Source organism: Rana temporaria, chromosome 4 (genome assembly GCF_905171775.1).
Source record: "Rana temporaria chromosome 4, aRanTem1.1, whole genome shotgun sequence".
NCBI classification, from domain to species: Eukaryota; Metazoa; Chordata; class Amphibia; order Anura; family Ranidae; genus Rana; species Rana temporaria.
In genome coordinates this window covers 168,465,055-168,492,856 of record NC_053492.1, presented here as the reverse complement: position 1 = coordinate 168,492,856, position 27,802 = coordinate 168,465,055, and the positions used below count along the sequence as shown (strand labels likewise).

The following is a 27,802-nucleotide window of genomic DNA, read 5'->3' as shown; positions in this document are numbered from 1 at the left end:
CTCTGCACCTTTTCAGAAAACATTGCCACAAGCAACCCGCATAGTCCAGTAGTGCATTTTCCAGTGTGTGGGTGCTATTAGAATTAATGTTAAGCCCACACATCTTCTGAGCGGCAGCACGTTTTTCTCTACGGTGGTTGTGGGTGCGGGAAGAGGTGTGGCCTCACAGCGGCAACCACCCGCAAGTGATTTAATCAGCTGCTAAAAGTGCAAAAACTGAGGGTTTAATATCACTTTAGTACCACCTTATAAATAAAGGACACATATGTACATGTCTCCTATGACATATTTGTGACAGAACCCACTGTCACTGTGTGTTTTGGAAGGGGCTGTGGGCTGGCCTCCTTCATACAGACTATGGCTCAGCAGAGAACGGGAGATTTGGGGGGCTATTTGCCATCTCCCACCACCTGGAGAAGATGCCATCTCAGACATTTGTGTCCACGGTTGCCAGTTCATAAGTGGTTGGAAACTTTTGACAAGAAAAATGAACAAAGCATAATATTTCTGACAGATTGTGCCAACACCAAGGGTTCAAGGGGGATGGGGAGGGACATATAGCACACAGCCTGTGACTGACAGCTTAAGCTGTGCATGTTTCCCTTTGAGGGGTGTGTCATTTCCTCCACTCAGGTCTCAGATTACACTCAGCTCTCATCTCTAAACTGTGCAATGTGTTGCATTAGATCCCACCTTTGGCCTTTGGAAGCTCAGATAGGTTGTGCAAAATGTGTGCTTTAGAAGTCTGTAGAGAAGAAATGGCTGCTGATAAACAGTACACCTTATGTAGGAAGATTTGTTTCATCTCTATGTAGCACCTGAGGCCTGTCACTTTACTGGGTATATGTAAGGCCCGGTACACACGAGCAAACATGTACGGTGAAACCGGTCCATCGGACCGTTTTCACCGTACATGCCTGCCAGAGGGCTTCTGTACGATGGTTGTACTAACCATCGTACAGAAGTCCGCGCGTAAACAATACGCAGGGCGTGTCCGCGTCATCGCCGCGGCGATGACGCGGAGACGTGGGTGGGCCTGCCATTTAAAGGCTTCCACGCATGCGTCGAAGTCATTCGACGCATGCGAGGGACGGCGGGCGCTCGGACATGTACGGTAGGTCTGTACTGACGACCGTACATGTCCGAGCGGGCAGGATTCCAGCGGACGGTTTTAAAACACGTCCAGGAATATTTGCCCGCTGGGAAAAGGCCCGGCGGGCAAATGTTTGCTGGAATTCAGGCCCGCTCGCGCCTACACACGACCGAACATGTATGCTGAAACTGGCCCGCGGACCAGTTTCAGCATACATGTTTGGTCGTGTGTACGGGGCCTAAGAGTTCACCGCCACTTTAATGAAGAATATTGGGAATAAGGCAAGATTTTCTATTTCCCTGATAATACTCTCTACCTCTACCTCCAAATATCATTCTAGTTCTATGTGAACACAATTAAAAAATTTGGTATTAATTTAAAAGTGTATGGATTACTTGGAAAGACCATTGTTTGCTTATTCAAAGTCATTAATATGTTTGCTGTTCTTCCCCAGGTTCACTAATGCCATTTCTCTTAGACGTTGAAGAAATTGATCTTTCTTGGAATGATTTGATTGGTGGGTCTTTAAAATTGGTGACTCCACACTTTAATCATGTAAGCAGACTAAGGATACTCAATTTAAGCAACTGTGGTCTCACCAGTGACGATACTGCTGCTTTAGGTAAGTACTTCTTTAAGCGACTTTTTATAACTTCGTATTTATCAGTGATCAAATTTGTATGTATTAGGGTAATAGCAATATCAAAAAATATAAACTAGACCAGCCATAGAAATTTTCTGCTCGCATTTGGCGAGTGGAAATTAACTGAGGGTGAGTGTGGAGCTACATGGTGGGGGGGGGGGGGGGGGTATTATTGGGTGCCATCGGCAGGCGGGGTTGAACGGGTGCTGATTCTCCTCCCAGCAATCAACCAGCAACTTAAAATGTATGGCTGTGTTCATACAGCAGATTAATTCCTTAGAGTAACAAGCAGCTCCAGCCATAAGAACAATATATTCATTCACACGGCCAAAATAACTGGATGAATACGTCCTTAGGGCTCATTTACATGTGAGGTTGGGGGGTGTGTGTGTTAAAATCCCATGGTTGAGCTGTGCTTTTACCACCCATCAACTGCTACCCCATTTAGCAACAGAGGCAGTGACTAGGGGTGTACACATGCTTCACAGCCATGGCACAAATTATATCCCCCTGTTTAACAAAACCCATTTAATTGAATAGCGCTGGAAAGTATGTGTTTTTGGCGCTCTAGTGCAGAGTTAAAGCAGGTGATGAGGAGGTGATATGCTTCCCCACTGACTGTTAATGCTCTCTGAAGAGTGATTCAAATGCTGACCGATCTTCACAGAGCCAAGCACATAGGAATGAGCCCCAAAGCATGATGCTGCCACCACCATGCTTCGCTGTGTGTATGGTGTTCTTTGGTGCAAAGACAACAACGCACATCACCAAAACATATATTTTGGAATTATGGACAAAAAAGTTCAACCTTGGTTTCATCAGACCATACCACATTTTCCCACATGCTTTTGGGGGACTTCAGATGTGTTTTTGCAAAGTTTAGCTGGGCCTGGATGTTTTTCTTCATAAGAAAGGGCTTCCGTCTTGCCACTTTACCCCATAGCCCAGACATGAAGAATATGGAAGATTATTGTCACATGTACCACACAGCCAGTACTTGCTAGATATTCCTGCAGCTCCTTTACTGTTGCTGTAGGTGCCTCTTGGCAGTTTTCTTCTTGTCTTTTTATCAATTTTGGAGGGTTGTCCAGTTCTTGGTTATGTCACTGTTGTGCCATGTTTTTCTCCACTTGATGACTGTCTTCACTGTGTTCCATGGTATATCTAATGAGATGGACACTCTTTTGTATCCTTCTCCTGACTGATACCTTTTAACAAAGAGATCCCTCTGATGCTTTAGAAGCTCTCTGCAGACCATGGCTTTTGCTGTAGGATGTGACTAAGAAAATGTCAGGAAAGACCTACTAGAACAGCTGAACTTTATTTGGGGTTAATCAGAGGCACTTTAAATGATGGCAGGTGTGTACTGACTCCTATTTAACATCAGTTTGAATGTGATTCCTGAATTCTGAACACAGCTACATCCCCAGTTATAAGAATATTTCATACTTTTGGCTCTGTATACCAACAGAATAAAATTAAAACAAAACAATCCAAATTAATTTGAAGTGCAGACTTTCAGCTTTAATCCAAGTGGTTGAACATACATATCAAATACAAATTCTAGAAACTGCAATCATTTTTATACACAGTCCCCTCATTTTCAGGGGCTCAAATGTAATTGGACAAATTAATATAATCATAAATAAAATATTTTGTTGAGGATCCTTTACTGGCAATGACTGTCTGAAGTCTGAAACCCATGGACATAACAAAACCTGAGTTTCCTCCTTTCTCATGCTTTGCCAAGGTCCAACTGCAGCTGTCTTCAGTTGTTCTTTGTCGGTCTTTCTGCCTTTAGTTTTGGCTTCAGCAAGTGAAATGCATGTTCAATTGGGTTAAGATCAGATGATTGACTCGACCATTGCAGAATATTCCACATCTTTTCCTTCAAAAGCTCCAGGATTGTTTTTGCAGTGTGTTTGCACTGTCCATCTGTACTGTGAAGCGCAGTCGAATCAACTTTGCTGCATTTAGCTGAATATGGGCTGACAGTCTTCTGTCACATCATCAATAAACACCAATGACCCAGTGCCACTGAAAGCCATGCATGCCCATGCCATCACACTGCCTCCACCATGTTTTACAGATGACGTTGTGTGCTTTGGATCATGAGCTGTTCCAAGCCTTCTTCACACTTTTTTCTTCCCATCGTTCTGGTACAGATTAATCTTAGTTTCATCCATTCAAAGAATGCTTTTCCAGAACTTGTCTGGCTTTTTTAGATTTTTTTTTTTTTTTTTTACCAAAGTCTAATTTGGCTTTTCTATTCTTCAGGCTTATGCATGGTTTGCCACTTGTGGTCAACCCACTGTATTTGCTATTGTGAAGTCTTCTATTTATTGTAGACTTTTGACAATGATACGCCTACCTCCTGGAGAGTATCCTTTACTTGTCTGGATATTGTGAAAGGGTTTTTCTTTACCATAGAGAGGATCCTGCGATCATCCCACCACTGTTGTCTTCTGTGTATGTCCAGGTCTTTTTATGTAGCTGAGCTCATCAGGGCGTTCTTCTTTCCTCAGAATGTATCAAACTGTTGATTTGGCTACTCCTAATGTTGCTGCTATCTCTCTGATGGATTTGTTTTGTTTTTGAAGACTTACAATGGTCTATTTTACTTGCATGGACAGCTCCATTGAATACATGATGTTGGTTCAAAGCAGTAGATTCCAAAGCCAAATTCACTAATCAACTCCAGACTTTTTACCTGCTTAATTGATGAAGAAATAACAAATAAATAGAATGCATTAAGATGAAAAACCGTGAGCGTTTACAACCCCTTTAAGAGCTGTAATTCCTAAACCCATCCTCCAATATGGATGTACATACCCTCAATTAAACCTGAGTGTGTGCACTTTCAGCTCATATCCATGATTTAACTATAGCTTGAATATGTTTTGGTAAATACCTGAAAACAACAACAATTGTGCATGTGTCCAAATATATACTGTATGGACCTAATTGTATATTACATCCAGTGAGGAGTTTAGCATGGACTGTTTTAGTGGGAAGCACACTAAGTCCCAACTCTTCCCTCAGGTCTCACAAAGCCTTCTTTTAACCTTTTGTACTTTAATAAAAAATCTGATTGATACACTATTCCAGACATTTTGCAGCAGCTTTGTAGAATCAGTGCATCTACTGTGTGTAATAATAAAACCCTCTACTTTCATCAAGTTCATGTTATAAATAAATAGTAAAGTGTTATACATTTTTTTAATGGCAATACATTGTTGTATGGTAACTGTCCTCCAACAGTACATACATGACAATTCAACCTGCAGAGCATAGAAACTTTATTGCCTTGCTCTCCATGTACATATATTTACATTCAAGGTGTGCAAGAGTCATAATATTCATTGCTGGAGAAACTGCTCTCCAACCAACTCCCTGAAAATAAATATGGGACTGGATTATATTGAAATGTGTTTTCCTAGGCCATTTACATTGGCTGAATATGGATATCCAGGAAGACAGCCAGTGTCAAGCACAGATCATTTCACATTACATAATCATTTATTTGATTAGTGTAGTGAAAGATTTTTCTTTTATATAAAGATGATTATACGAAAATTGGTCAATCTTTAGTCTGACCTAGACTGGGCTGATTCACGTGTACACAGAATATTGCACTTTTTGAACTAATCAGCAAATTCATCTAATTATTTTTTTTCTGTTTATCCATATTATTAATGTATAATATTGTAACCTTTTAATTTTCTTATTTTATTTAGGTGAATCGCTCCAGTACATACCCAAATTGCAAATTCTTGATTTGTCATGGAACAATAACTTAGGAGGGACTCTGTCTAGACTATCACAGAATTTAGTAGATCATGGAGAATTAAAGTGTTTGAGTTTAACAGAGTGTAGCCTTACAGCAGAAGATATTCAATCATTGGGTAAGAAAAATTTATTTGTATGTTGGCATGTACAGTGGATCACTGTTGCTAAAGCAGTGAAAGGTAACCTGTAATGGTTTTGTTTGCTTCTTTATTATGGCCAGGAATGTTTTTTTTTTTTTATGGATTTTTTGATCAGAAAAATTTTAAATATTGAATATTATGTCGCATTGTCTCTGTAGCCAGCCCATGGAGCTTTAGTGTCCTTTTTACATTATTGATATGTATGTATATATAAATTATAAATTATAAGTGTGTGTGTGTATGTGTGTATGTGTGTATATATATATATATATATATATAATCTCATAAATTCTGCCAGGGTATGTAAACCTATGAGCACGACTGTGTATATATTTATTGGCCTTTTTTCAAAGAATATGAATGATAACACAAAAACTTTTCTTTCACTCATGGTTAGTGTTTGACTGAAGCCATTTATTATAACTCAAATGTGTTTACTCTTTTTAAATCATAATGAAAACAAAAACTACCCAAATGACCCTGATCAATAGTTTACATACCCTGTGTAATTCACACAAGTTGACACAAAGGGTTACTATGGGTGTTTTTCAGATTTGGTGTTTACAAGACTAAAACAGTTTTTTTTGCTAGAAAATTACTTAAAACCCCCAAACATTATATATATATTTTTTCTAACACCCTAGAGAATAAAATGGCGATCATTGCAATACTTTTTGTCACACCATATTTGCGCAGCGGTCTTACAAGCGCACTTTTTTTTGAAAAAATTCACTTTTTTGAATTAAAAAATAAGACAGCAATAAATTTGGCCCAATTTGTTTATATATTGTGAAAGATAATGTTACGTCGAGTAAAATGATACCCAACATGTCACGCTTAAATTGCGTACGCTTGTGGCATGGCGTCAAACTTTTACCCTTAAAAATCTCGATAGGCGACGTTTAAAAAATTCTATAGGTTGCATTTTTTGAGCTACAGAGGAGGTCTAGGGCTATAATTATTGCTATTGCTCTAATGATCGCGGTGATACCTCACTTGTGTAAACATCCCTTGTAATAGAAAAAAGCATGACAGGTCCTCTTAAATATGAGATCTGGGGTCAAAAAGACCTCAGATCTCATATTTAGACTTGAATGCAAAAAATAAATAAAAAATGTAAATTTTGTCATTTGAAAAAATGACAACAAAAAAAATATCTCTTTAAGACGCTGGGCGGGACTGACGTTTTGACATCACTTCCGCCCAGCAATGCTATGGGGACGGGTGGGGGCCATCTTGCCCTCACTCGTATCCCCACACAGAAGGCTAAAGCACCCGATCGCCTCCGCCGCTACCGACGGCTCCGGTAAGCGGCGGAGGGCCGGGGGGGGGCGGGAGGGGGGCCCCCTCCCGTCACCGATAACGGTGATCTTGCGGCGAATCCGCTGCGGAGACCACCGTTATCTTTTACAGGATCGCTCACTCTAAAGATGGATATCTCGGTTGTGGCAGCAGCTGCTGCCGTTACCGAGATATCCATCTTTAAAGTGCCGCCGTATATAGTCGTAAGGCGGTCTGGAAGTGGTTAAAGGTAACCATCCTCATCTGTGATCTGTTTGCTTGAGCATTATAGGATTAACACCAGGAGTCCAGCATGGCAGAGTGGCATTCATGATGGTTAAGAAGAGGAAGATCACCTGTTTACCAATCCACCCCCCTATCTGGTGCATTTGCCATTGGGCTGGGACACTAGCACCGGACTGTAAATGGCTGGAAAAATATTGCCTGGTCCAATAAATGGCAGTTCCAAAAGAGTTAAGGCCATAGCAGACTTAATGTGTGGCATAATGACTTTGGTATGAAGTTAAATACATCCATACAATGAAGCTTCCACCCATTAACTCTTCACACAAAGATGATACAGGGCCCCTGTGAAGTGGTAGCTGTTGTCAGAAGAACACGATAATTCTCCCACTCTACAAGACTCTGGAGAGAGTCCAGAGAAGGGCAACAAAAACGAATAAAGGGTCTGGAGGACATTAGTTATGCGGAAAGGTTACGAGCACTGAACTTATTCTTTCTGAAGAAGAGATGCTTGAGAGGGGATATGATTTCAATGTACAAATACCGTATTAGTGACCCCACAATAGGGATAAAATGTTTCCGCAACTTTAATAAGTCATGGGTCCATTCACAAAAATTAGAAGGAAAGCGGTTTAATCTTAAACTGAGTAGAGGGCTTTTTACTCTAATGCCCTGTACACCTGATCGGTTCATCTGATGAAAACAAACTGATGGATTTTTTCATCAGATATCCGATGAAGCTGACTTTCATCAGTCTTGCCTACACACCATTGGTTAAAAATCCGATCGTGTCCAACACGGTGACGTAAAACACAACGACGTGCTGAGAAAAATTAAATTCAATGCTTCCGACCATGCGTCAACTTGATTCTGAGCATGCTTGGATTTTTGACCGATGGATTTCCCCACAGACGATCGTTTTTTTTATCGTTTTTTTAACCATAAGAAAAATTTAAAACAGGTTCTATTTTAAATGGGGCCCACACACGATCGGCTCGTCCGATGAAAACGGTCCATTGGTCCTTTTCCATCAGATGAACCGATTGCGTGTACAGGGCATAAGAGCGGTTAGGATGTGGAATTCCCTTCCACAGGCAGTGGTTTCAGCGGGGAGCATCGATAATTAAAAAAAAAACGATTAGATAAGCACCTGAACGACCACAACATACAGGGATATACAATGTAATACTGACATAAAATCACACACATAGGTTGGACTTGATGGATTTGTGTCTTTTTTCAGCCTCGCCTATTATGTAACTATGTAACAAGGTGCTAAAAAATAAATTCTAGTTTTCTGTGTTCCCAAAGAACTCAAATTAAATCTCTGACAAAAGGTGTCTGTTGGTATATTGCCAAAAAAAAACATTTTCATGCTTGGCCACCAAAGAAAATCTGTGATGCATTGTACTTTTTTATTTTTCAGCCCCTGTTATTGGAAAAATGTCAAGGCTGGAAATTTTGGACCTTTCGGAGAACAAAGAAGTTGGAAGTAAAATCAAAAATCTTACTGAAGAGCTCAAACACTGCTCTTGCTTGAGTGTGTTAAAACTGCGTTCTACTGGTTTGCATCGGGACAGTGTACAGTATCTGAGTGAGTTATTCTTTCTTCTGTTAAAAGCCTAACTCCACCTTTGTTTTTAAAGTGCATGTAAAGCCAGATCGATTAGCTTCTGCTGTGTTCTACTGTTTGATCTGTTAAATATATGTAGCGATTAGGGGGCATCGCCCTCCCTGACTTTAATCTCTACTATATTGCATCACAATTATCCCAACTGTACCATGTCCACAAGACGGACAAGGAGCGGTTTCTTCAGCTGCTCTGCCCAAGGTGGGCGCTGGCGATGGGCTCTGGTGGTGCGGGGCTGGGGGACGACAGACAGACTCTTCTATACCACTACAGACGCATATGGGACTTGGCTTCTGCCAGGCTAGGGATACCAAACTACAATGATTACACTCCACTATGGCACAATAAAATTCTGCCAGAATTTTTGCAACTGCCTGATGCAGACCTTTGGTCTAATCATGGTATTCTTTACATGCACCAACTGTTTGCCGACGGAACCCTCAAAACTTTCACCACGCTTGGCGAAGAATTCTTACTCCCCGGACACATGCTCTTTCGATTCCTGCAGGTGAGACACGCGGCTCGGGCACAGTTCCTGTAGACCACCCTTCGGTCTGCCCCTAATCCACTCATAGCTATAATCAAAAGCAATGACCCCCGCAAATTAACATCGGCCTTCTACGGTATACTCACTACCCCAGTTTCCACCAAATTGGTGTATAAACGCAAACCTCGCTGGGAGAATGCTAGGCCCCATGGAGGATGAGGAATGGGAGGAGGCTTTGGAATGCTGCAAGGCTGTCTCACACAAGCTCTCCAACAGATTGACACAAATCTGTATAATCCATCAGGCATATCTCACCCCCCCTTCAGGTCGCCAGATATAGAAGCACCCAATCTGCCCTCTGTCAGATGTGTGGGAGAGAAGTGGATACGTTCTTTCACTTACTATGGTCCTGTCCCAAAATACAGGGCCTGTGGGCACAAGTTGTAACTTTTCTGCACGATCACATGGGCTCTCCGGTCACGCTAGACCCGAGACAATGCCTACTTGGGGTACTTCCGGATACTTTAGACAAATATACGAAGACGTTCCTGCATGAGACCTTGTTCTCGGTGCGGAAGGTTATTGCCCGGAATTGGATGCGACCCGTACCCCCTAGGTTGGCGGAGTGGAAGGTGGAGTTCAATAATAATTTGCCGTATAAAAAGGTTATGTATATTAACAGGGAATGCCCGACCAAATACGACAAAATATGGGATCGTTGGCTACAAGACTCTGATACTTGTACGTGAGGCGCCTTGGGTCTGTGTTGCCAGATGGGTGGTCTACCCCTGGCTGGGTGTATTGTGGGTCCAGACGACCTACAGTAGGTGACCGCGATATTGTGTCAATCTCGCTCCCTTTCTCGGCGAGATTGAGCACCTACGAGCCCCATCGCGGGAGCCAGCGCCGAGCTGGCTTGCCGCGATGGAGACAAAGCCGTCATAGAAGCGACGGGAGATCCGACTTGGATTCCCGCCAATTCTACACGTGTGCAGCGTTTGTTATGAATCCTGAGGGGGACCTCCCCGCCGGATTTTAAATAAAAATCCGGCATGGGTTCCCCCTCAGGAGCATACCGGGCCCTTAGGTCTGGTATGGGTTGTAAGGAGACCCCCCTACGCCGAAAAGGGGTCCCCCTACAATCCATACTAGACCCGTATCCAAAGCACGCTACCCGGCCGGCCAGGAAAGGAGTGGGGACGAGCGAGCGGCCCCCCCCTCCTGAGCCGTACCGGGCTGCATGCCCTCATCATGGGGGGGTTGGGTGCTCTGGGGCAGGGGGGCGCACTGCGGCCCCCCCACCCCAGAGCACCCTGTCCCCATGTTGATGAGGACAGGGCCCCTTCCCGACAACCCTGGCCGTTGGTTGTCGGGGTATGCGGGCGGGAGGCTTATCGGAATCTGGGAGCCCCCTTTAATAAGGGGGCCCCCAGATACCGGCCCCCCACCCTAAGTGAATGGATATGGGGTACATCGTACCCCTACCCATTCACCTGGAGGAAAAATGTTAAAGTTAATAAACACGACAAAAGGGTTTTTAAAATAATTTATTAATCTGCTCCGGAGGCACCCCCTGTCTTCTTTAGCTCTTTTCACCAGGGGGGGCTTCTTCTTTGACGTCTTCGGCTGGGGGCCGCTCTTCTTCGCCACGTGGGTAGGTATCACATGGGTAGGTACGGAGCATGATGGGACTGTGAGGCCTATATAAGTCAGATGCAAGCCGCGCACCTGTCATTGCAGCGAGAAGAGGCGACGTGTCAACATCGGGAGAAGGCTGAAGAAGAAGACGTCACAGCACGGAAGAAGAAGAAGACGTCACAGCACAGAAGAAGAAGAAGACGTTCAGCCCTGAAGGAGAAGGCACCGGACAGCGGGAGGAAGAACCGGGGTGCGCCGAGTCAACAGCGGAGAGCGGCGAACATAGAAGAAGACCCCCGGAGAGTGGAGAAGACCCCCCGGATAGCGGAGAGGACCCCCCGGATAGCGGAAGAAGAAGCCCCCCTGAGAAGCACACCACCCCCCGCCGAAGATGTCGGAGGAAACCCGCCGGGGGGTGGGCGCTTTTATAAAAGCGACCCCCCCGGCGGTGGAAGAGAACCAGACGGCGGCGAAGAAGAGCGGCCCCCACCCGAAGACGTCAAAGAAGAAGCCCCCCTGGTGAAAAGAGCTAAAGAAGACAGGGGGTGCCTCCGGAGCAGATTAATAAATTATTTTAAAAACCCTTTTGTCGTGTTTATTAACTTTAACATTTTTCCTCCAGGTGAATGGGTAGGGGTACGATGTACCCCATATCCATTCACTTAGGGTGGGGGGCCCCCTTATTAAAGGGGGCTCCCAGATTCCGATAAGCCTCCCGCCCGCATACCCCGACAACCAACGTCCAGGGTTGTCGGGAAGGGGCCCTGTCCTCATCAACATGGGGACAGGGTGCTCTGGGGTGGGGGGGGGGCCGCAGTGCGCCCCCCTGCCCCAGAGCACCCAACCCCCCCATGTTGAGGGCATGCAGCCCGGTACGGCTCAGGAGGGGGGGGGTGCTCGCTCGTCCCCACTCCTTTCCTGGCCGGCCGGGTAGCGTGCTTTGGATACGGGTCTAGTATGGATTGTAGGGGGACCCCCTACGCCGTTTTTTCGGCGTAGGGGGGTCTCCTTACAACCCATACCAGACCTAAGGGCCCGGGATGCTCCTGAGGGGGAACCCATGCCGGATTTTTATTTAAAATCCGGCGGGGAGGTCCCGCTGAGGATTCATAACAAACGCCGCACACGTGTAGAATTGGCGGGAATCCAAGTCGGATCTCTCGTCGCTTCTATGACGCGCTTGCTGGAATGTGCTTTTACTATTCCAGCATGCGCGAGATGTCGGCACCCTGTCGCCGAGAATCAGCGCGATGCCGTCGTGCTAAAAACACATTCTCGGCGGCAGGTACTGTACATGGTCAGCACCAGATATCGCTTTCTCTTTTTCGTTTTTTTTATTTCCCTATGTTTCTCATGCATGACACCAGTAATGAAATGTCTGTACTCTGTTTACTGTACACCCCCATTTTGTCATTAACACTCTGGTTGTATGTAATAACATGTATGCACTCTTTTTTTTTAATAAATTTGGTTTAAAAAAATAAAAAATATATATATGTAGCGGGTGCCCTGCATAGCTCACTGCTTAGCCAAGCTGGCCAAGATTCTTGTGTGGGGGAGAAAGTGCCTATCAGTTTCTGAGGGGGATATTTCCCTGCTCACTCTACATCCTCCCCTTTATCCCTATTGGCAGGAGGAGGAGAGCCAATGACAGGATCAATTACAGGAGCAAATCAGAAGGACTAACAAGTAGCAGCTGCAAAGAATTCTGGGATAAGTAGTCCCCATCTAAAATGACCCCATAGCTTTCTATGGAGACAGAACTACAATAGCCAGCCTGCTCTGAGGGAAAAGGAACTAGAGACTCCATCGTGCTGATCTGAGGAGATTGCTCAGACTCCACGAGGCAGAGAAAGAGATTAGATCTAGGGGAGAGGTGCTGGCACCCAGGTCAGTCCACCGTGTGATTTCAGGCATCCACAGCCAGTCAGGACATCCAGCTTGAGAGCGGATATCCAGATGCACCTGCACCGACAGCGTGAAGCGTTCCAGTGTGAGGTGACCATTCGGGTCTCTGGAAGAGCCTGCCTTTTCAAGGATGTTCGTTTGGGCCAGGATTGGGTAAGAGGGCTTTCGCCCATTTGCAGGATACAAGGACACTGCACACAGAGTTAAATGGACAATGTTTACAGACATCATTGCTGTTAGTCATCTTGCTGACACTTGTAGTGCCGCAGGGCTAAAGAATAAGGCCATCTAATCACAGACACTGTATACAGACACCATTTTTCTTTCACCTTGCTGAGGAAGATCTTGCATTCTTTACTTGATGATCCGGGGCAGTTGTGTTTATTTGGCCCTGCTTTTCAGGAGTTTAAGTGCACCAATGGAAGTGGCTAGCTGAAGATACACAGTCTCATCATTCAAAGGGACTGAAGTTACTAGTGCCATATGGGCACACACATACTCAGGGCTCTGTATATGTAGTGGGTTTATGGAACAGTTTATCTGGGAAGTTAAGCCATTAAATAGTGATTTGAGTACAGTGTTTGAAGTTGGGCCTGTGATATCAGGGGGCAGAATAGAGAGGCCTGACATAAAGAGGGTCATTCCTCTGCTCTCCTCCTGCATAGACTCCTAGAGCCGACCTGAGTAAAGGTAACCAATCTGGTACAGATTACCAGATTTGTGATTTATTATTATTGAAGAGTTTGCCTCTGCTCTTGGGGTTATTTTCAGGTTTGAAATTGCCTGAAAGCAGCCTGAATTTAGTATTGATCTGTATACTCTTAATTTTAGTTAATGCTCTCAAGTTTATAATGTTGAGAGGCAGAGTAGGGAATCAAATATACTTAAGCGGCTCCTGCGGGGGGTAGCGCTACATATACCATTGAAAGCTCTTTGCACATAAGTGCAAAAATAACCATTGATCCTGCCATAAATATTGTAAGAGGTTAATTTCGTATGGTTTTTGTCTCTGCAGATGGGTATCAGTCTGCATTGTTCGAAGCTCTTTCTGTAGAATATTGAACACTTCTCCTATCTTATGGAATGGAACACAGTTGCCAACATTTAAAAAAACTTCCCAGGAACCCCCCCCCCCCCTTTTTTTTTTGCTGTGCGTCCAGCAAGCCACTGTAGGCTGAGAATGTACTTTAGTTAAGGGTGGGGCATTTATTTAAAATGGGTGTGGTTCTAATCTAGAGGCATATTATTAGCCTAATGCTATACTTTAATTAAACATATATAACCAGGCTGTACTTTTGGGGCTGAAGAAAACAAATACAAAACGCTGGTGGTAACTGTAAACATGTAAACTCTGATCCCAGGAATGCAGGTATTCACTACGTGAACAATCATTATGCAAAGTTAAGAATGGGTGAAAAAACACTACATGAATAAAAATTAAGTAATGAGATCTGTGCATAGAAGATATCTGCTGTATTAGTGCTTGCTGGGGTCTAGACAGTAGTTACAAGCAGAGGCATTGGTAGGATGAAAGCAAGAATTGGAGGCAGCCCTTGGAAACTCTGTGATGAAAAATGATGTGATGTGTTGCTTGCACCAAGGTGCATGGTGGCCACATTGCACTCACAGTGGGAGGCACTTAACAAGATGGTGTCTGGCCCTGTACCCCCCTTTTGAAATGATATCCATATTCCTCTCCTCCTTAATACGAAGGGTCACTGGGGCTTCTTTACAGCAATCTCTACAAATCCATGGTGATTTTATTGCAACCATTCTTCGTAATCCTTGTAACCAACTCCTCATAATCTACAAAGATTAGTATTTTTTAGGGATGCACTGATATCAGTTTTTTAAGACCAAGTACTGATACTTTTTTTTTTCAAGTACTCACCAATACCACTCACCGATACCCACTTTTAGTGTCATGTGATGCTTTTCTTTTTTTTTATTTTTTTATTTTTTTAGGGCTCGTTCACACCATACATATATCAAAACTGATGGGAAAACCGCACAAATTTCACTTGCAGAGACACATCAGTTTTCATGTGAGTCAGTGAGTTTGTACAGCCTGTTTACATAAGTGGGCCAAAAGAGTCCTATGCAATTTCAGTTCGGTTCAGGTGCAATTTCTAATCTCATAACTTCAATTTGCATCGGAATTACACCTGAACGAATTCACACCGAACTGGGCTTTGAAATCGCACTGCAAAGGGGCCCACACATGTATGAACAGAGTTTGAAGGTATCGGTTTTAGTATCAAAGTATTTGAATAAGTATTTGAATAAGTACTTGTACTCGTGCAAATGCTAAGTATTGGCAACGATACCGATATCGGTACCACGCTAGTGTTTTTCATACCTTGGTAGCCAATATCATACTACTGACAGATCTTGGAAGAAGGCCACAGTATCCCTGTTCCAGGCTCAGCAAAAAATGTCATGGATTATGGTACATGAACAGATTTCCAGTTATGATACCAAGAAGCGGTTTGAGAAGGTCTGGGATCCCTGGGCCTAACATGTATATGTTTCACTCTCCATTTGCGATAGGTCTGGGTATTATCTGGCTATTTTGGGAGTCTTACGCCAGATAATTTTTAGGACATTCCTAAAATATTGAACATCTTTCTCCCATACTGAAGAAAAGGTCTATGAAATTTTTGAACAAAAGTACTGTATTTTCAGAGCAAAGAGTCAAAATGAAGCAAACCTGTTGAACTGAAGAAAATTTCAGTATTTGCTGTCAACATTGTCAGCAGTGCCATACTATGCATGTGAACTTTTTGTTGTCAGTCTTTGTGCTGCAATATATTTTGCAGCTTACATTTTTCTAGCTATTTGTAAAGGCAGCAAGCCCCTGTCCCATTTTGAATTTGCTTTTCTTTCAACCATTTTTTTGTCACAAAAAAGTACTGTGCTTTGCCGCTTAATTTATTTATGTATACAGCCTTTTTCAGCTTATATTTTCAGAGGTTGTGATGTTTGAGATGTTGTTATACGTATGTGTGTATATATATATATATATATACATATAAAATGTATTTTTAATAATCTTCATAGCTTTGCCAAGTTAGATATAATGGATAGTGCTTTGAAGTTTGTTGGCATAGTATCCGAAATTGTCTATCGTAAGACATGTTTTGAGAGGGGGACATTCATGCCATGCAGATCCAATATTCTGCCAGCTCAGTAGAAGTTAGAAGAATGGTAGACTATCTGGCTGGCATATTTGGGAAAATGTGGCTAACAGTATTCATCATTTTAAAGTTACATGTTCCTATTTTTGCAGGTTCTGCATTCCAGTATTGGCCATATTTAAGGAAGTTGGACCTTTCCTGCAATAAGGCAGCTGGAGGAGGATTCAGAGAATCAGCAGCTCATCTAACCTCCTTCAAACAGTTGCAACTACTTGATATTCACCAGTGCTCTCTATCTGAAGACGATGTTGCTGCACTAAGTAATATATATATTTTTTAACAAAAGGGTTAATCCACCCAAATTGAAGTACCACATTTGGGTGGGTACTGACAGTTTAAGTCACACTCACACACAAGTCTATTTAGTATCTGCAATAATAAGATCTGTTTTAGAATTTGTGGTCATGCCTCCCTGCTCTGGCTATTTTGATGAAGGCAATGAACACAGAGGTTTTAGCGTGTTTAGTAGTAACGTGTGCAGTAAGCTGCTGCAAAGTATTAGCAAGGCATTTGGCAAGCCTTCAGTCACCTTTCCTGAAGGTGAATCTGTGACCAGCTTATGAACATTTGTGTATTTACATATTCTTGTAGGCAGTACATGTGCTTTAAAACAAACACTAACCTTAGCAGCTGCAGTCTCTGTGGAGCAATTCATCCCTTTAAAGTTCACAGCAGAAGTAGTGTCATCATGTTCTTTCAGCAGCTTAGCTCATCCTGTAGTCCCCTCCCAGCAGAGACTTGTGGGGAAAATAATAATTTTATCCCCTGCAGATTTTGTAAGTTTCCCCACTTACAAAGAAATGAACGGTTAATATTTTTCTTTATCATAGGTGTATTTTAAACGATAGACACATAATATCAACCAAAAATCCAGAAAAAACATGATACAAATGTTATAAACTGAGTTGCAGTTCAGTGCGGAAAAAAAAATTGATCCCCAAGCAAAACATGACTTTTCTATAGGATTAAGGTCTGGAGACTGGTTAGGCAGACCCTAATGTGCTGCTTTTTGAGCCACTCCTTTGTTGCCTTGGCGGTATGTTTTGGGTCATTGTCATGCTGGAAGACCCATCCACGACCCATCTTCAGTGTTCTGTCTCTCATCCAAGATTTTACAATACATGTCCCCATCTATTGGCCCCTTAATGCGGCAAAGTTGACCTGTACCTATAGCGGAGAAATAGCCCCAAAGAATAACGTTTCCACCTCCATGCTTGATTGTAGGGATGGTGTTCTTAGGGTCATAGTCAGCATTTTTCTTCCTCCAAACAAAACGAGTCAAATTAATGCCAAAGAGCTCAATTTTGGTCTCATCTGACCACAGTACTTTATTCCAATCCTTCTCTGAATCATTTAGATGTTCATTGGCAAACTTCAGAAGGGCCTGTATATGTGCCTTCTTGAGGAGGGGGACCTTGCGGGTGCTGCAGGATTTCAATCCATGGCGTCGTATTGTGTTACCAATGGTTTGTTTGGTGACTGTGGTCCCAACTGCCTTGAGATCATTCAAAAGCTCCTCCTGTGTAGTTCTGGGCTGATTCCTCGCTTTTCTCATGATCATCCTTACCCCATGAGACAAAATCTTGCATGGAGCTTCAGACGGAAGGTTATTTTGTATTTCAAATTCTTACATTTGCGAATAATCGCTCCAATTGCCCCTTCTCACCAAGCTTCTTGCTGATGGTCTTGTAGCCAGTTCCAGCCTTGAGCAGGTCTACAATATTATCCCTTTATATATATATCCTTTGACAGCTCTTTGGTCTTGCCCATGAAGTTGAGGTTTGAATGGAAGAAAGCGATTCTGAATGAATGAATGAATGAAAACTTATATAGCGCAACACATGCGAACTTAATCGCCTCTGGGCGCTTGTTGTTCCTGTCTCCTTTGGACAGGTGACTTTTATACACATAACAAGTTGTCGTTAGGAGCACCTTCTTAAATTGACAGGACTAATCTGTGTACCACATGAGCACACACTGTAGGGAGCCAGAATTATTGTTGGTTGGTAGGGGGTCAAATAATTTATTTTACTCACTGAAATGCAACTCAATTTATAACATTTGTATCATGTGTTTTTTTCTGGATTTTTGGTTGACATTCTGTCTCTATCATTTAAAGTACACCTATGATAACAATTATAGACCCTTCATTTCTTTGTAAGTGGGCAAACTTACAAAATCTGCAGGGGATCAAATAATTATTTTCCCCACTGTAATGGCTGTTTTCTCTGCTACCTGATTCCTGCAGTGATTTGGCAGCTCAATTTTCTCTGCTACGTGCTTCCAGCAGTCACTTGCCAGCATTCTAATGTCTAAGGCCCTGTACAGACGACCAAACATGTCTGCTGAAACTGGTCTGCGGGCCAGTTTCAGCAGACATGTTCGGTCGTGTGTAGGCCGGAGCGTGCAGGATTCCAGCAAACATTTGCCCGCCGGGCCTTTTCCCAGCGGGCAAATATTCCTGGACTTGTTTTAAAACAGTCCGCTGGAATCCTGCCCGCTCGGACATGTTCGGTCGTCTGTACAGACCTACCGTACATGTCCGAGCGCCCGCCATCCCTCGCATGCGTCGAATGACTTTGACGCATGCGTGGAAGCATTTAACTGGCAGGCCCGCCCACGTCGCCGCGTCATTGTCGCGGCGACACCGCGGACACGCCCCACATATTGTTTACGCGCGGCTTTCTGTACGATGGTTAGTACAGCCATCGTACAGGAAGCCCCGGGCAGACATGTACGGTGAAAACGGTCCGGCGGACCAGGCCAGGACTGTGCTCATCTGCAGCAGCAACAAATCTCTCTCTCCCCACTCACAGGTTAAGAGACAGCAGCCTGTTGCTTCTGCTGCTGTCAATCAATTGCTGTGAGGAGGGAGCAGCGGGCGCGGCTGAGCCACACTGTGTGTGTCAATAGAGGCACTGAGCCCGGCTTGGGAATATATATATATATATATATATATATATATATATATACATACATATATATATACATACACACACACTCTCTCACACACACACTAACTTAAATGTATTTTTATGCAAGCAGTCTAAAACATATTCCTTCAACCCTACTACACAGCTCAAATGGATGAATCTCCCACTGCACCTATTGCATACTGACAGCCAGCTCCATCAGTTGTCAAGGTTATGGAAAGGCAGCTGCATCTAATTGCATGCTGCTACTGTATGGATGACAATTTCCACCTGCTTCCTTTTGACTTTTAAATTGAGGGATGTCAGTCGAGAGGTGGCTGATGGGCTACCACTGATTCAGTTATATGGCAAGTTCACCAGGAGCCTTCCAAAATTTGAACAGAGTATGGCCAGTTTTAGAATTTGACTTGGTACCAGCTTCTCATTTGTGCTTCAGTGCTCATGTGCTACCAAAGAGCATTCTGACAGAAGGATGAAAGCGAGTGTCAGAGGTATAAGCTCATCAGTGTGCTGCTTCTCATTTCACTGTCCAGTCAGAGGATGGAGGATAATTAAGATCTAGCTGTATTTTTTAACTGCAGCAGAGCAAAAAAATGAGTCCCCTGCCCCATCAGGTGGCTGTACATTGAAGCAGGATGGGTGAATCTCAGCACTAGATGGACAGAAATACAGACTTTGACAGGTGTAGCAGTTTCTAGGTACTGTATGTATTTCTGTGTGTTTAACCACTTCAATACCGGCCCATTGTAAAATGACGTCCACAAAGGACCTCTACCGTTCAGAGTGGACGTCATATAACGTCCTGGGCTTTGTGGGGGGATATCTGAATGATGCCTGCAGCTAGAGGCATCATTCAGATATCCTTCTCTTCTGCCGGCAATTCTGCACAACGTAAGAATGATCATAGCGGCGGTTCCGCCGCTAGATGGTTCTTACAGGCGGCGGGAGGGGACATCCCCCCTCCCGCCGCCATCCGGTGCTTCTCCGGGCTCTCCCGTGCCCGGAGAACGATTCGTCCGGCGCTGGCAGGAAGCATAGAGATGACTGGTGACCAGATGGTCACCAGTCATCTCTATGACTGTCGGAGGACCCGGGCGCGATGTGATGACGTCACGCCCGGGTCCCCGTAAGTAAACAAAGCCGCGATTGCGGCTGCTAAGCAACTGTAATCATGAGATCGGTGAATTTTTTTCACCGATTTCATGCTTTCAGGCCTGGAGGAGAGATGCAGGGTCTTATTGACCCCGCATCTCTCCATAAAGAGTACCTGTCACACACATTCCTATTACAAGGGATGTTTACATTCCTTGTAATAGGAATAAAAGTGATAATAAAAAAATAAAATAAAAAAGTGTAAAAAAATAAATAAATATGTAAAAAAAAAAAAAAGAAATACATTTTTTTTTTAACGCCCCTGTCCCCAGTAGCTTGCGCGCAGAAGCGAACGCACACGCAAGTCCCGCCGACATATGTAAACGCCGTTTAAACCACATATGTGAGGTATCGCCGCGTGTATTAGAGTGCCAGCAACAATTCTAGCACTAGATCTCCTCTGTAAGTCTAAACTGGTAACCTGTAAAAAATTTCAAAGCGTTGCCTATGGAGATTTTTAAGTACCGAAGCTTGGCGCCATTCCATGAGTGTGCGCAATTTTAAAGCGTGACATGTTAGGTATCTATTTACTCGGTGTAACATCATCTTTCATATTTTACAATAAAATTGGGCTAACTTTACTGTTTTGTTATTTTTTTAATTCATGAAACAATTTTTTTCCAAAAAAAAGGCATTTGAAAAATGATTGCGCAAATACCGTGCAAGATAAAACGTTTCAATGATCGTCGTTTTATTCCCTAGGGTGTCTGCTAAAAAAAACATATATAATGTTTGGGGGTTCTGCGTAATTTTCGAGCAAAAAAATTATGATTTGTACATGTAGGAGAGAAGTGCCAGAATAGGCCCGGTATGGAGGTGTGTATAAAAGCCCTGTATGGAAGTGGTTAAAGGGGTTGTAAAGGTTTGTTTTTATTTTCTAAATAGGTTCCTTTAAGCTAGTGCATTGTTGGTTCAGAAAAATGTGTATATCCAGGGCACTCCAAGAATTTGAATCCTGACAGATAAAGTCTGTGTTGGAGAGGGTAGCAGATCTTCACACACTTTAGGCAGCACTCAGGGAGACAAGCGATCTCTAATGGGAACAGAAAAACAAACAAGGCGCCTCTAAGTGCAGAAATATAAAACTTTTAATATCCCGTAAAGGGGTTAAAAACACTTACAAGATGGTGGATGAAGCAGGCATGTAGCAGGTTAGTGTGTCCAGAAGATGTTCCAGTGGCAGGGCAGTCCCAGTCTGATGTTAAAGCTTCCAGGGAAGTCCACAGGATAACAGCCAATTTGTGCTGTGAGTGTTTAGAGAACACAATGGTGATGGAGCCTGGGGATGATGTCAGAGGAAGCGAGACAAAAACCAGCATGGAACACAACCAGGAAGAGGGCAGGAAGTGTGTCATAGAGGCGGGACGCGTTTCGGAACAGCTCATTGGTTCCTTCTTCAGCCAGGTCACTGTTGGTTCACTTACCTTTTCCTTTGAGATCCATCTAAATGTTTTATTTCTTTGTCTGAATTTCTCACTTCCTGTTTCTCCTCAGTAAGCTTGCCCCCGTCATCCATGAGGGTTAGTCAGCCAGAACAGCTTACTGAGGAGGAACAGGAAGTGAGAAATTCAGACAAAGAAAAAAAACATTTAGAAGGGAAATTGAAGGAAAAGGTAAGTGAACCAACAATGCACTAGCTTAAAGGAACCTATTTGGAAAATAAAAAACAAACCTTTACAACCCCTTTACAGTAACTATTGCCCTTTAAACACAGATCTGTGCTGTCAAGCTGAAAATTTGTTTCTTTGTGTTTTCAGCCCAGGTCATACCTCTGCTGTCCAATCTTCAAGTGCTGGACATATCTTCAAATAAAACAGTAGGACTTTCTCCAGAGCACCTCTTCAGCCGATTGCGGTTTCTGCCAAAGCTGAAATCTGTTAATGTCAGCAACTGCATGTTGAAGAAGGAATCCTTTGCAGGATTAGGTATGGTTTTGTATCTCAGTATATCATTTTTATGCCTTACAGGGCAGAGTAAAAACGTGTTTGACAGTAATGTAATTGCACTTTGTTACTGTGTTGATATTGCTTTATTTTTTTACTTTATTTTAAGGAGAACGCAAGGTAAAATCCACTCAAAGAGACATGCCTTTTAAATAGACTTAGGGAAGATAACTTTGCTACACAGTGCAGATAACTTTAGTCCTAGAACTGCGCATGCTCCGTTTCTAAATTTCCCGCCGTGCATTGCGCGAAATGACGTCGCCAAAAAAAATTCAAATTTCAACGCAGGAACGACGGCCATACTTAACATGGCAAATCTAACTATACGCCGCAAAAAAGCAGCTTTAACTATACGCCGGAAAAAGCCGACTAGAGACGACGTAAGAGAATGCGACGGCCGCGTGTATGTTCGTGGATCGTCGGAAATAGCTAATTTGCATACCCGACGCAGAAAACTACGTGAACGCCACCCAGCGGACGCCAAAGTATTGCATCTTAGATCCGAAAGGCGTACGAGGACGTATACCTGTCGGATCTAACCCAGATGCCGTCATATCTTGGTTTGAGGATTCAAACCAAAGATACGACTCGGGTAATATGAAAGTACGCCGGCGTATCAGTAGATACGCCGGTGTACTCTGCCTGTGGATCTGGCCCATAGTTGTTAGGTGGTGGCTGGATATGCCTCTCTGAAGAGATGGGTTTTCAGGGATTGTCTGAAAGTGGACTGAGTAGGAGATACTTGGATAGATTGGGATGGAGAGTTCGAGGATAGGAGAGGCTCAGGAGAAGTCCTGGAGGCGAACATGGGAGGAAGTGACAAGGGAGCTAGAGAGCAGGAGGTCTTAAGCAGAATGAAGAGAATGATTTGGTTGGTATTTTGAGACTAGGTTAGTGATGTAGCTGGGCACTGAGTCTAACACTAACTACTATTCTCATTTCCTCCCCCCTTCTTCCATAGATTAACATCTGCTTACACTGTGTAAAAAAATATATATGTATATTTACCTTTTTTCAGTCCAGTGCGGTCTGACCCAGTAATCTTGCAGTTCAAGCCCTCCTGTGTCATGGGGGGCTTGACAATGGCTGGGAATTCCAGTAGCGGTGACATCACTTATAGACTCCCATGGCCTAGCCACTGTTGGCACTTTCCTCCTTTCCCTTCATGTGGCAGGTCCAGAGTAGACAAATAAAGGTAAGTATACAGATCTTTTTTACACAGAGTATGGAGAATAGGTAGGAAGAGGGGGAGGGACACTTTTTTTAAAGGAGCGTTAGTTTTAGGCTTTAATTCCACTTTAAAGACTGACAGAGGTTCTAAATCATGCTCACTCTATCCATACATAGAAAAAACGTTGGCTGGAGTTTCATTTTATCATGTTAAAAATGCCTCCATAAGATAAAATAAAGGGAGGTGCAGTGGCAAGGAATTTACTGATCACTAAAAAGGTATGCTGAAGCACAGCCAGGGGAGGGCTGGCAGGGGGGGCAGGGTGGAAATCTCCCCCCGGGCTGGTGACACTATGCACAGCCACCGGCAGCCACTACCAAATGCTGTTTTTGCAGAGCAGGAATATGCCTGCTGGAGCTCTGTTAACACAGGTCACGGCCGCTGCTCACCTCCCACTGTGCAGCTGTGCCTGTGTCAGCTCCGAGGTAGATGGCTGCAGAGCTGAGCTATGTCTCGTCTCACACATAGCTCAGCCTCAGCGCACACCAGCACTGACATCCCCTTCTCTCTCTGCACAGACACGCGGACTCTGATGTAAGGGGGGCCTCTGTGCGGACTCTGATGTAAGGGGGGCCTCTGTGCGGACTCTGATGTAAGGGGGGCCTCTGTGCGGACTCTGATGTAAGAGGGGCCTCTGTGCGCACTTTTGTGATCATGAAAAATCTTAGACTGTTTTCCTCGATCCATCACTTTTCCACGCTCTATGAGCCACTTGACTGCACTTGCCCCCCAGGCCTAAGGCTGTCAGCTCTCCCCTGAGCACAGCATACTACATTGGCAAGAGTTACGGTCCGTACACACAATTAGATTTTCCGATGGGAATTGTGTGATGGCAAAATTTGCTTAGTGCTTTGACCGCTTTAGTTGTCTGTTATAGGAGGGGATTGCAGAGTACAGAGTGCCTGGTAAGAGACTGCAGCCCTACACAGAGCCACTATGTACAGCTCAAAACTGTCTGCAAGGCCTTATGGGAAAATTCTTAAAAAAATAAACTAAGGCTGGCCATACATTATACAATTTTCTTGTACAATTTTCCTTTAGATTTACCAAAAACATCTAATATGAGGTCAACCTTAAACATTTTCAATGTGTATGCAATCAGGCAGGCCCTTATACTACAGAGTTGAAGGTAAATCTAGAGGAAATTTAATAAGAAAATTTGTATAATGTATGGCCAGCTCAAAGTGGATGTAAACCCGATTTATGAAATTTGAGCACATATATCTGCAGTGTTTTGTTATCTCTTTTCAATGAGCTAAGCCTTAAAGCTCTCTCCTGGCCCATTCCTCTGTTATCAGCCTGAGAACTCCTGACAAATTCTCTTACTTTTTAGACAAAAGCAGCCTGAATCTTTTGTCGGAGGAGGTTGCTAAAATAGATTAGCAGAGAGCAGCTCCTATTACAAAACACCTCTGAGAGTCTCTGCCTATGATGAGAGGGGGTGTGTGCTGTTCCTCCAATCAGCAATGTTAGCTATCTTGCCTGTATGCCCAGACATCACACTCTGTGTTAACCAGGAAAACAGTATATAAATGTGAACACAGCAGAAATACATATAACACCTATGTAGGGAGATTTGGTTCATCTCTGTGTATCATCTGAGGCTGTTCACTTCACTGGGTGTATGGAGGGTTTACATCCACTTTAAGGTAAATCGGGTGCACTCTGTTTTTTAAAAGACCAGCAAAGATTTCTAGGCAACATTTGCAGAGTCCTTGCTCGGAGCTACTATAATCGTGCTCCAGTCTTAAAGCGGAGGTTCACCCAAAAAAAAATGTTTTAACATTACATTCAGCCGAGTTGTCCTAATGACAATCGGCTGTTTTTTTTTTTTCCCGTACATACCGTATTTTCACCGCCGCTTCCGGGTATGTCTTCTGCGGGACTGGGCGTTCCTAATTGATTGACAGGCTTCCGACCGTCGCATACTGCACGTCACGAGTTGCCTAAAGAAGCCGAACGTCGGTGCACAGGCTTTTATTCGGCAACTCGTGACGCAATGTATGCGACGGTCGGAAGCCTGTCAATCAGATAGGAACGCCCAGTCCCGCAGAAGACATACCCGGAATCGGCGGTGAAAATACGGTATGTACGGGAAAAAAACAAAAAAACAACAACCGATTGTCATTAGGACAACTCGGCTGAATGTAATGTTAAAAATGTATTTTTGGGTGAACCCCCGCTTTAATATAAACGAGGTATTTCAAAAATGTAAAATGTTATACAAAGGAAATATTACTTCTGTCCTAGCTGAACGCATTATGGATTGATTTAGATTTATTGAAGTGACAACATTGTTTTTGGTGGACTTTATGTAACTTTCTCTTCTCTTATATATTAATGACCTCCAGCTGAAGCTACACGTTATCTAACAGACCTGCAAATGTTGGACCTATCCTGGAATAAGTGTGTTGGAGGAAATCTAAAACTCCTTACAGGAACTCTGAGCAATGCAAATTTTCTCCAAAGCCTACTACTGAGCAGCTGCAACCTGATTACACAGGACCTGGCAGCTTTAGGTAAATATATCTGCTTCTGATAAAACTATTCTGAACCCCATAACCCCAAGTGGTAATATAGTTAAAAAAAGACAGAAGTCTATCCAGTTCAACCCACAGACCCCCCCCCCCCCAATATGTTTTTAATATGTAGTACACCATTTAAAATGGGGCTTATACAGAACCCGACTGATCTAGCCGGACTGGCGCTACCCGACTTTAACGCATACTACTTGGCTGCTCAGCTGGCACAATTATTTCATGTGGACAAGGTGGACAGGACTAGGTTCCTTCGCCTCCTGTGCCCTGCGTGGACCCAGCCAACAGACGACCCCTTGGTGGCAATAGCGGGGGGGGGGGGGTTACGGGGGACCGCCACTCCCTGCTGTATCATTACAGGAGGGTGTGGAGCGTGGTTTCGGACAGGCTTAGCATCTCGTCCCTGCATGGCTACACCTCCTTGTGGCACAACGCTGCCCTGCCGGAGTTGGAGCGCATTCGAGACACTGCGGCGTGGCGTTCTAGGGGGATATACTATATGTCACACATCACCAGAGGCGGAAAGCTAAAACCCTTTGATGTGCTACAAACTGAGTACAACTTGCCTGACCACATGCTGTTCCGCTACGCCTAACTACGACACGCTTTTCAGGCCCAGTTCCCCCAAGATGACTTAGCCCTGGCCGATAACCCCCTTATGGCAGCAATTAAATACCCAGACCCCAAAAAGTTAATCACCCAATTCCACACCATGATCACGCTCCCGAGCGCGACTGCGTCGGCCTATGCCTTGAAATCCATGTGGGAGGGGGAGGTGGGCCCAATGGAAAATGACGAGTGGAGCGATGCTCTGGATGCATGTAAACTAGTATCCTTCTACCATTGAGATAAGTTTCTATGCGCAGCAACTGTACCAGTAGCTAAATCTGCCAGGCAGCACACAAGGCAAACCTTATTATGCAACATTTTTGTATCATTTATCCAAGCATATCTTTTCCACAGGGTGTACTTTTTTGCACAACTGTATGTAAACGCAGTTAACAAAACTTTAACTCTTAGGGCTAGTTTACATTTGCTTCAAAACATGGCTTGGGACACATTTTGTTAAAGCTCTCTGAACGCCAGTCAAAGCTCCTGTCGCTAAATAAAATGGTTAGCATACAGTCCTGTCTACACCTTGCTATTGCTTGGATCTTCGATGGGCCTTTGGCGGGCCTTTGGTGGGTCTTTGGCGGGCCTTTGAAGCCCCACTAAAGCTACATGGGGTATCATTTTTGAAGCAAAGCAAAAGCAAGGTGTAAACAGGACTGTAAGCTAACCATTTTATTTAGTGACAGGAGCTTTGACTAGCGTTCAGAGAGCTTTAACAAAGCCTGTCTGAAGCCTTGTTTTGAATCAAGTGTAAACTAGCCGTTAATGCGTGTTGAAGCCGAAGCAAGTGTAAATGAGCCCTTAATGCAGGGGTTGACAAATTTGCTTGGAATCTAGGAGCCAGCTAAAAAAGTTAGGAGCCAGAAAACGCACCCCGTCCCGACGAGCTTGCGTGCAGAAGCGAACACATACGTGAGCAGCGACCGCATATGTAAACGGTGTTCAAACCACACATGTGAGGTATCACCGCGATTGGTAGAGCGAGAGCAATAATTCTAGCCCTAGACCTCCTCTGTAACTCAAAACATGCAACCTGTAGAGTTTTTTAAACGTCGCCTATGGAGATTTTAAAGGGTAAAAGTTTGACGCCATTCCACGAGCGGACGTAATTTTGAAGCGTGACATGTTGGGTATCAATTTACTCGGCGTAACATTATCTTTCATAATATTAAAAATGGGGATAATTTTACTGTTGTCTTATTTTTTAATTAAAAAAAGTGTAATTTTTCCCCCAAAAAAGTGCGCTTGCAAGACCGCTGCGCAAATACGGCATGACAGAAAGTATTGCAACGGTCGCCATTTTATTCTCTAGGGTGTTGGGATAAAAAATATATATAATGTTTGG

General features: G+C 43.7%; 1 protein-coding gene across 1 annotated transcript in view; it reads left to right on the top strand.

Annotated features, from left to right (window-relative positions):
* The window catches only part of LRRC31 (leucine rich repeat containing 31), a 45,582-nt gene that overhangs the window by 16,803 nt on the left and 977 nt on the right, over nucleotides 1-27,802 (top strand). Inside the window, exons 4-9 of the mRNA XM_040349321.1 lie at nucleotides 1,548-1,715; nucleotides 5,474-5,641; nucleotides 8,616-8,783; nucleotides 16,142-16,309; nucleotides 21,892-22,059; nucleotides 25,660-25,827. Coding sequence (XP_040205255.1) covers nucleotides 1,548-1,715; nucleotides 5,474-5,641; nucleotides 8,616-8,783; nucleotides 16,142-16,309; nucleotides 21,892-22,059; nucleotides 25,660-25,827 — 1,008 coding nt within the window. The remainder of the gene's footprint in view (nucleotides 1-1,547; nucleotides 1,716-5,473; nucleotides 5,642-8,615; nucleotides 8,784-16,141; nucleotides 16,310-21,891; nucleotides 22,060-25,659; nucleotides 25,828-27,802) is intronic.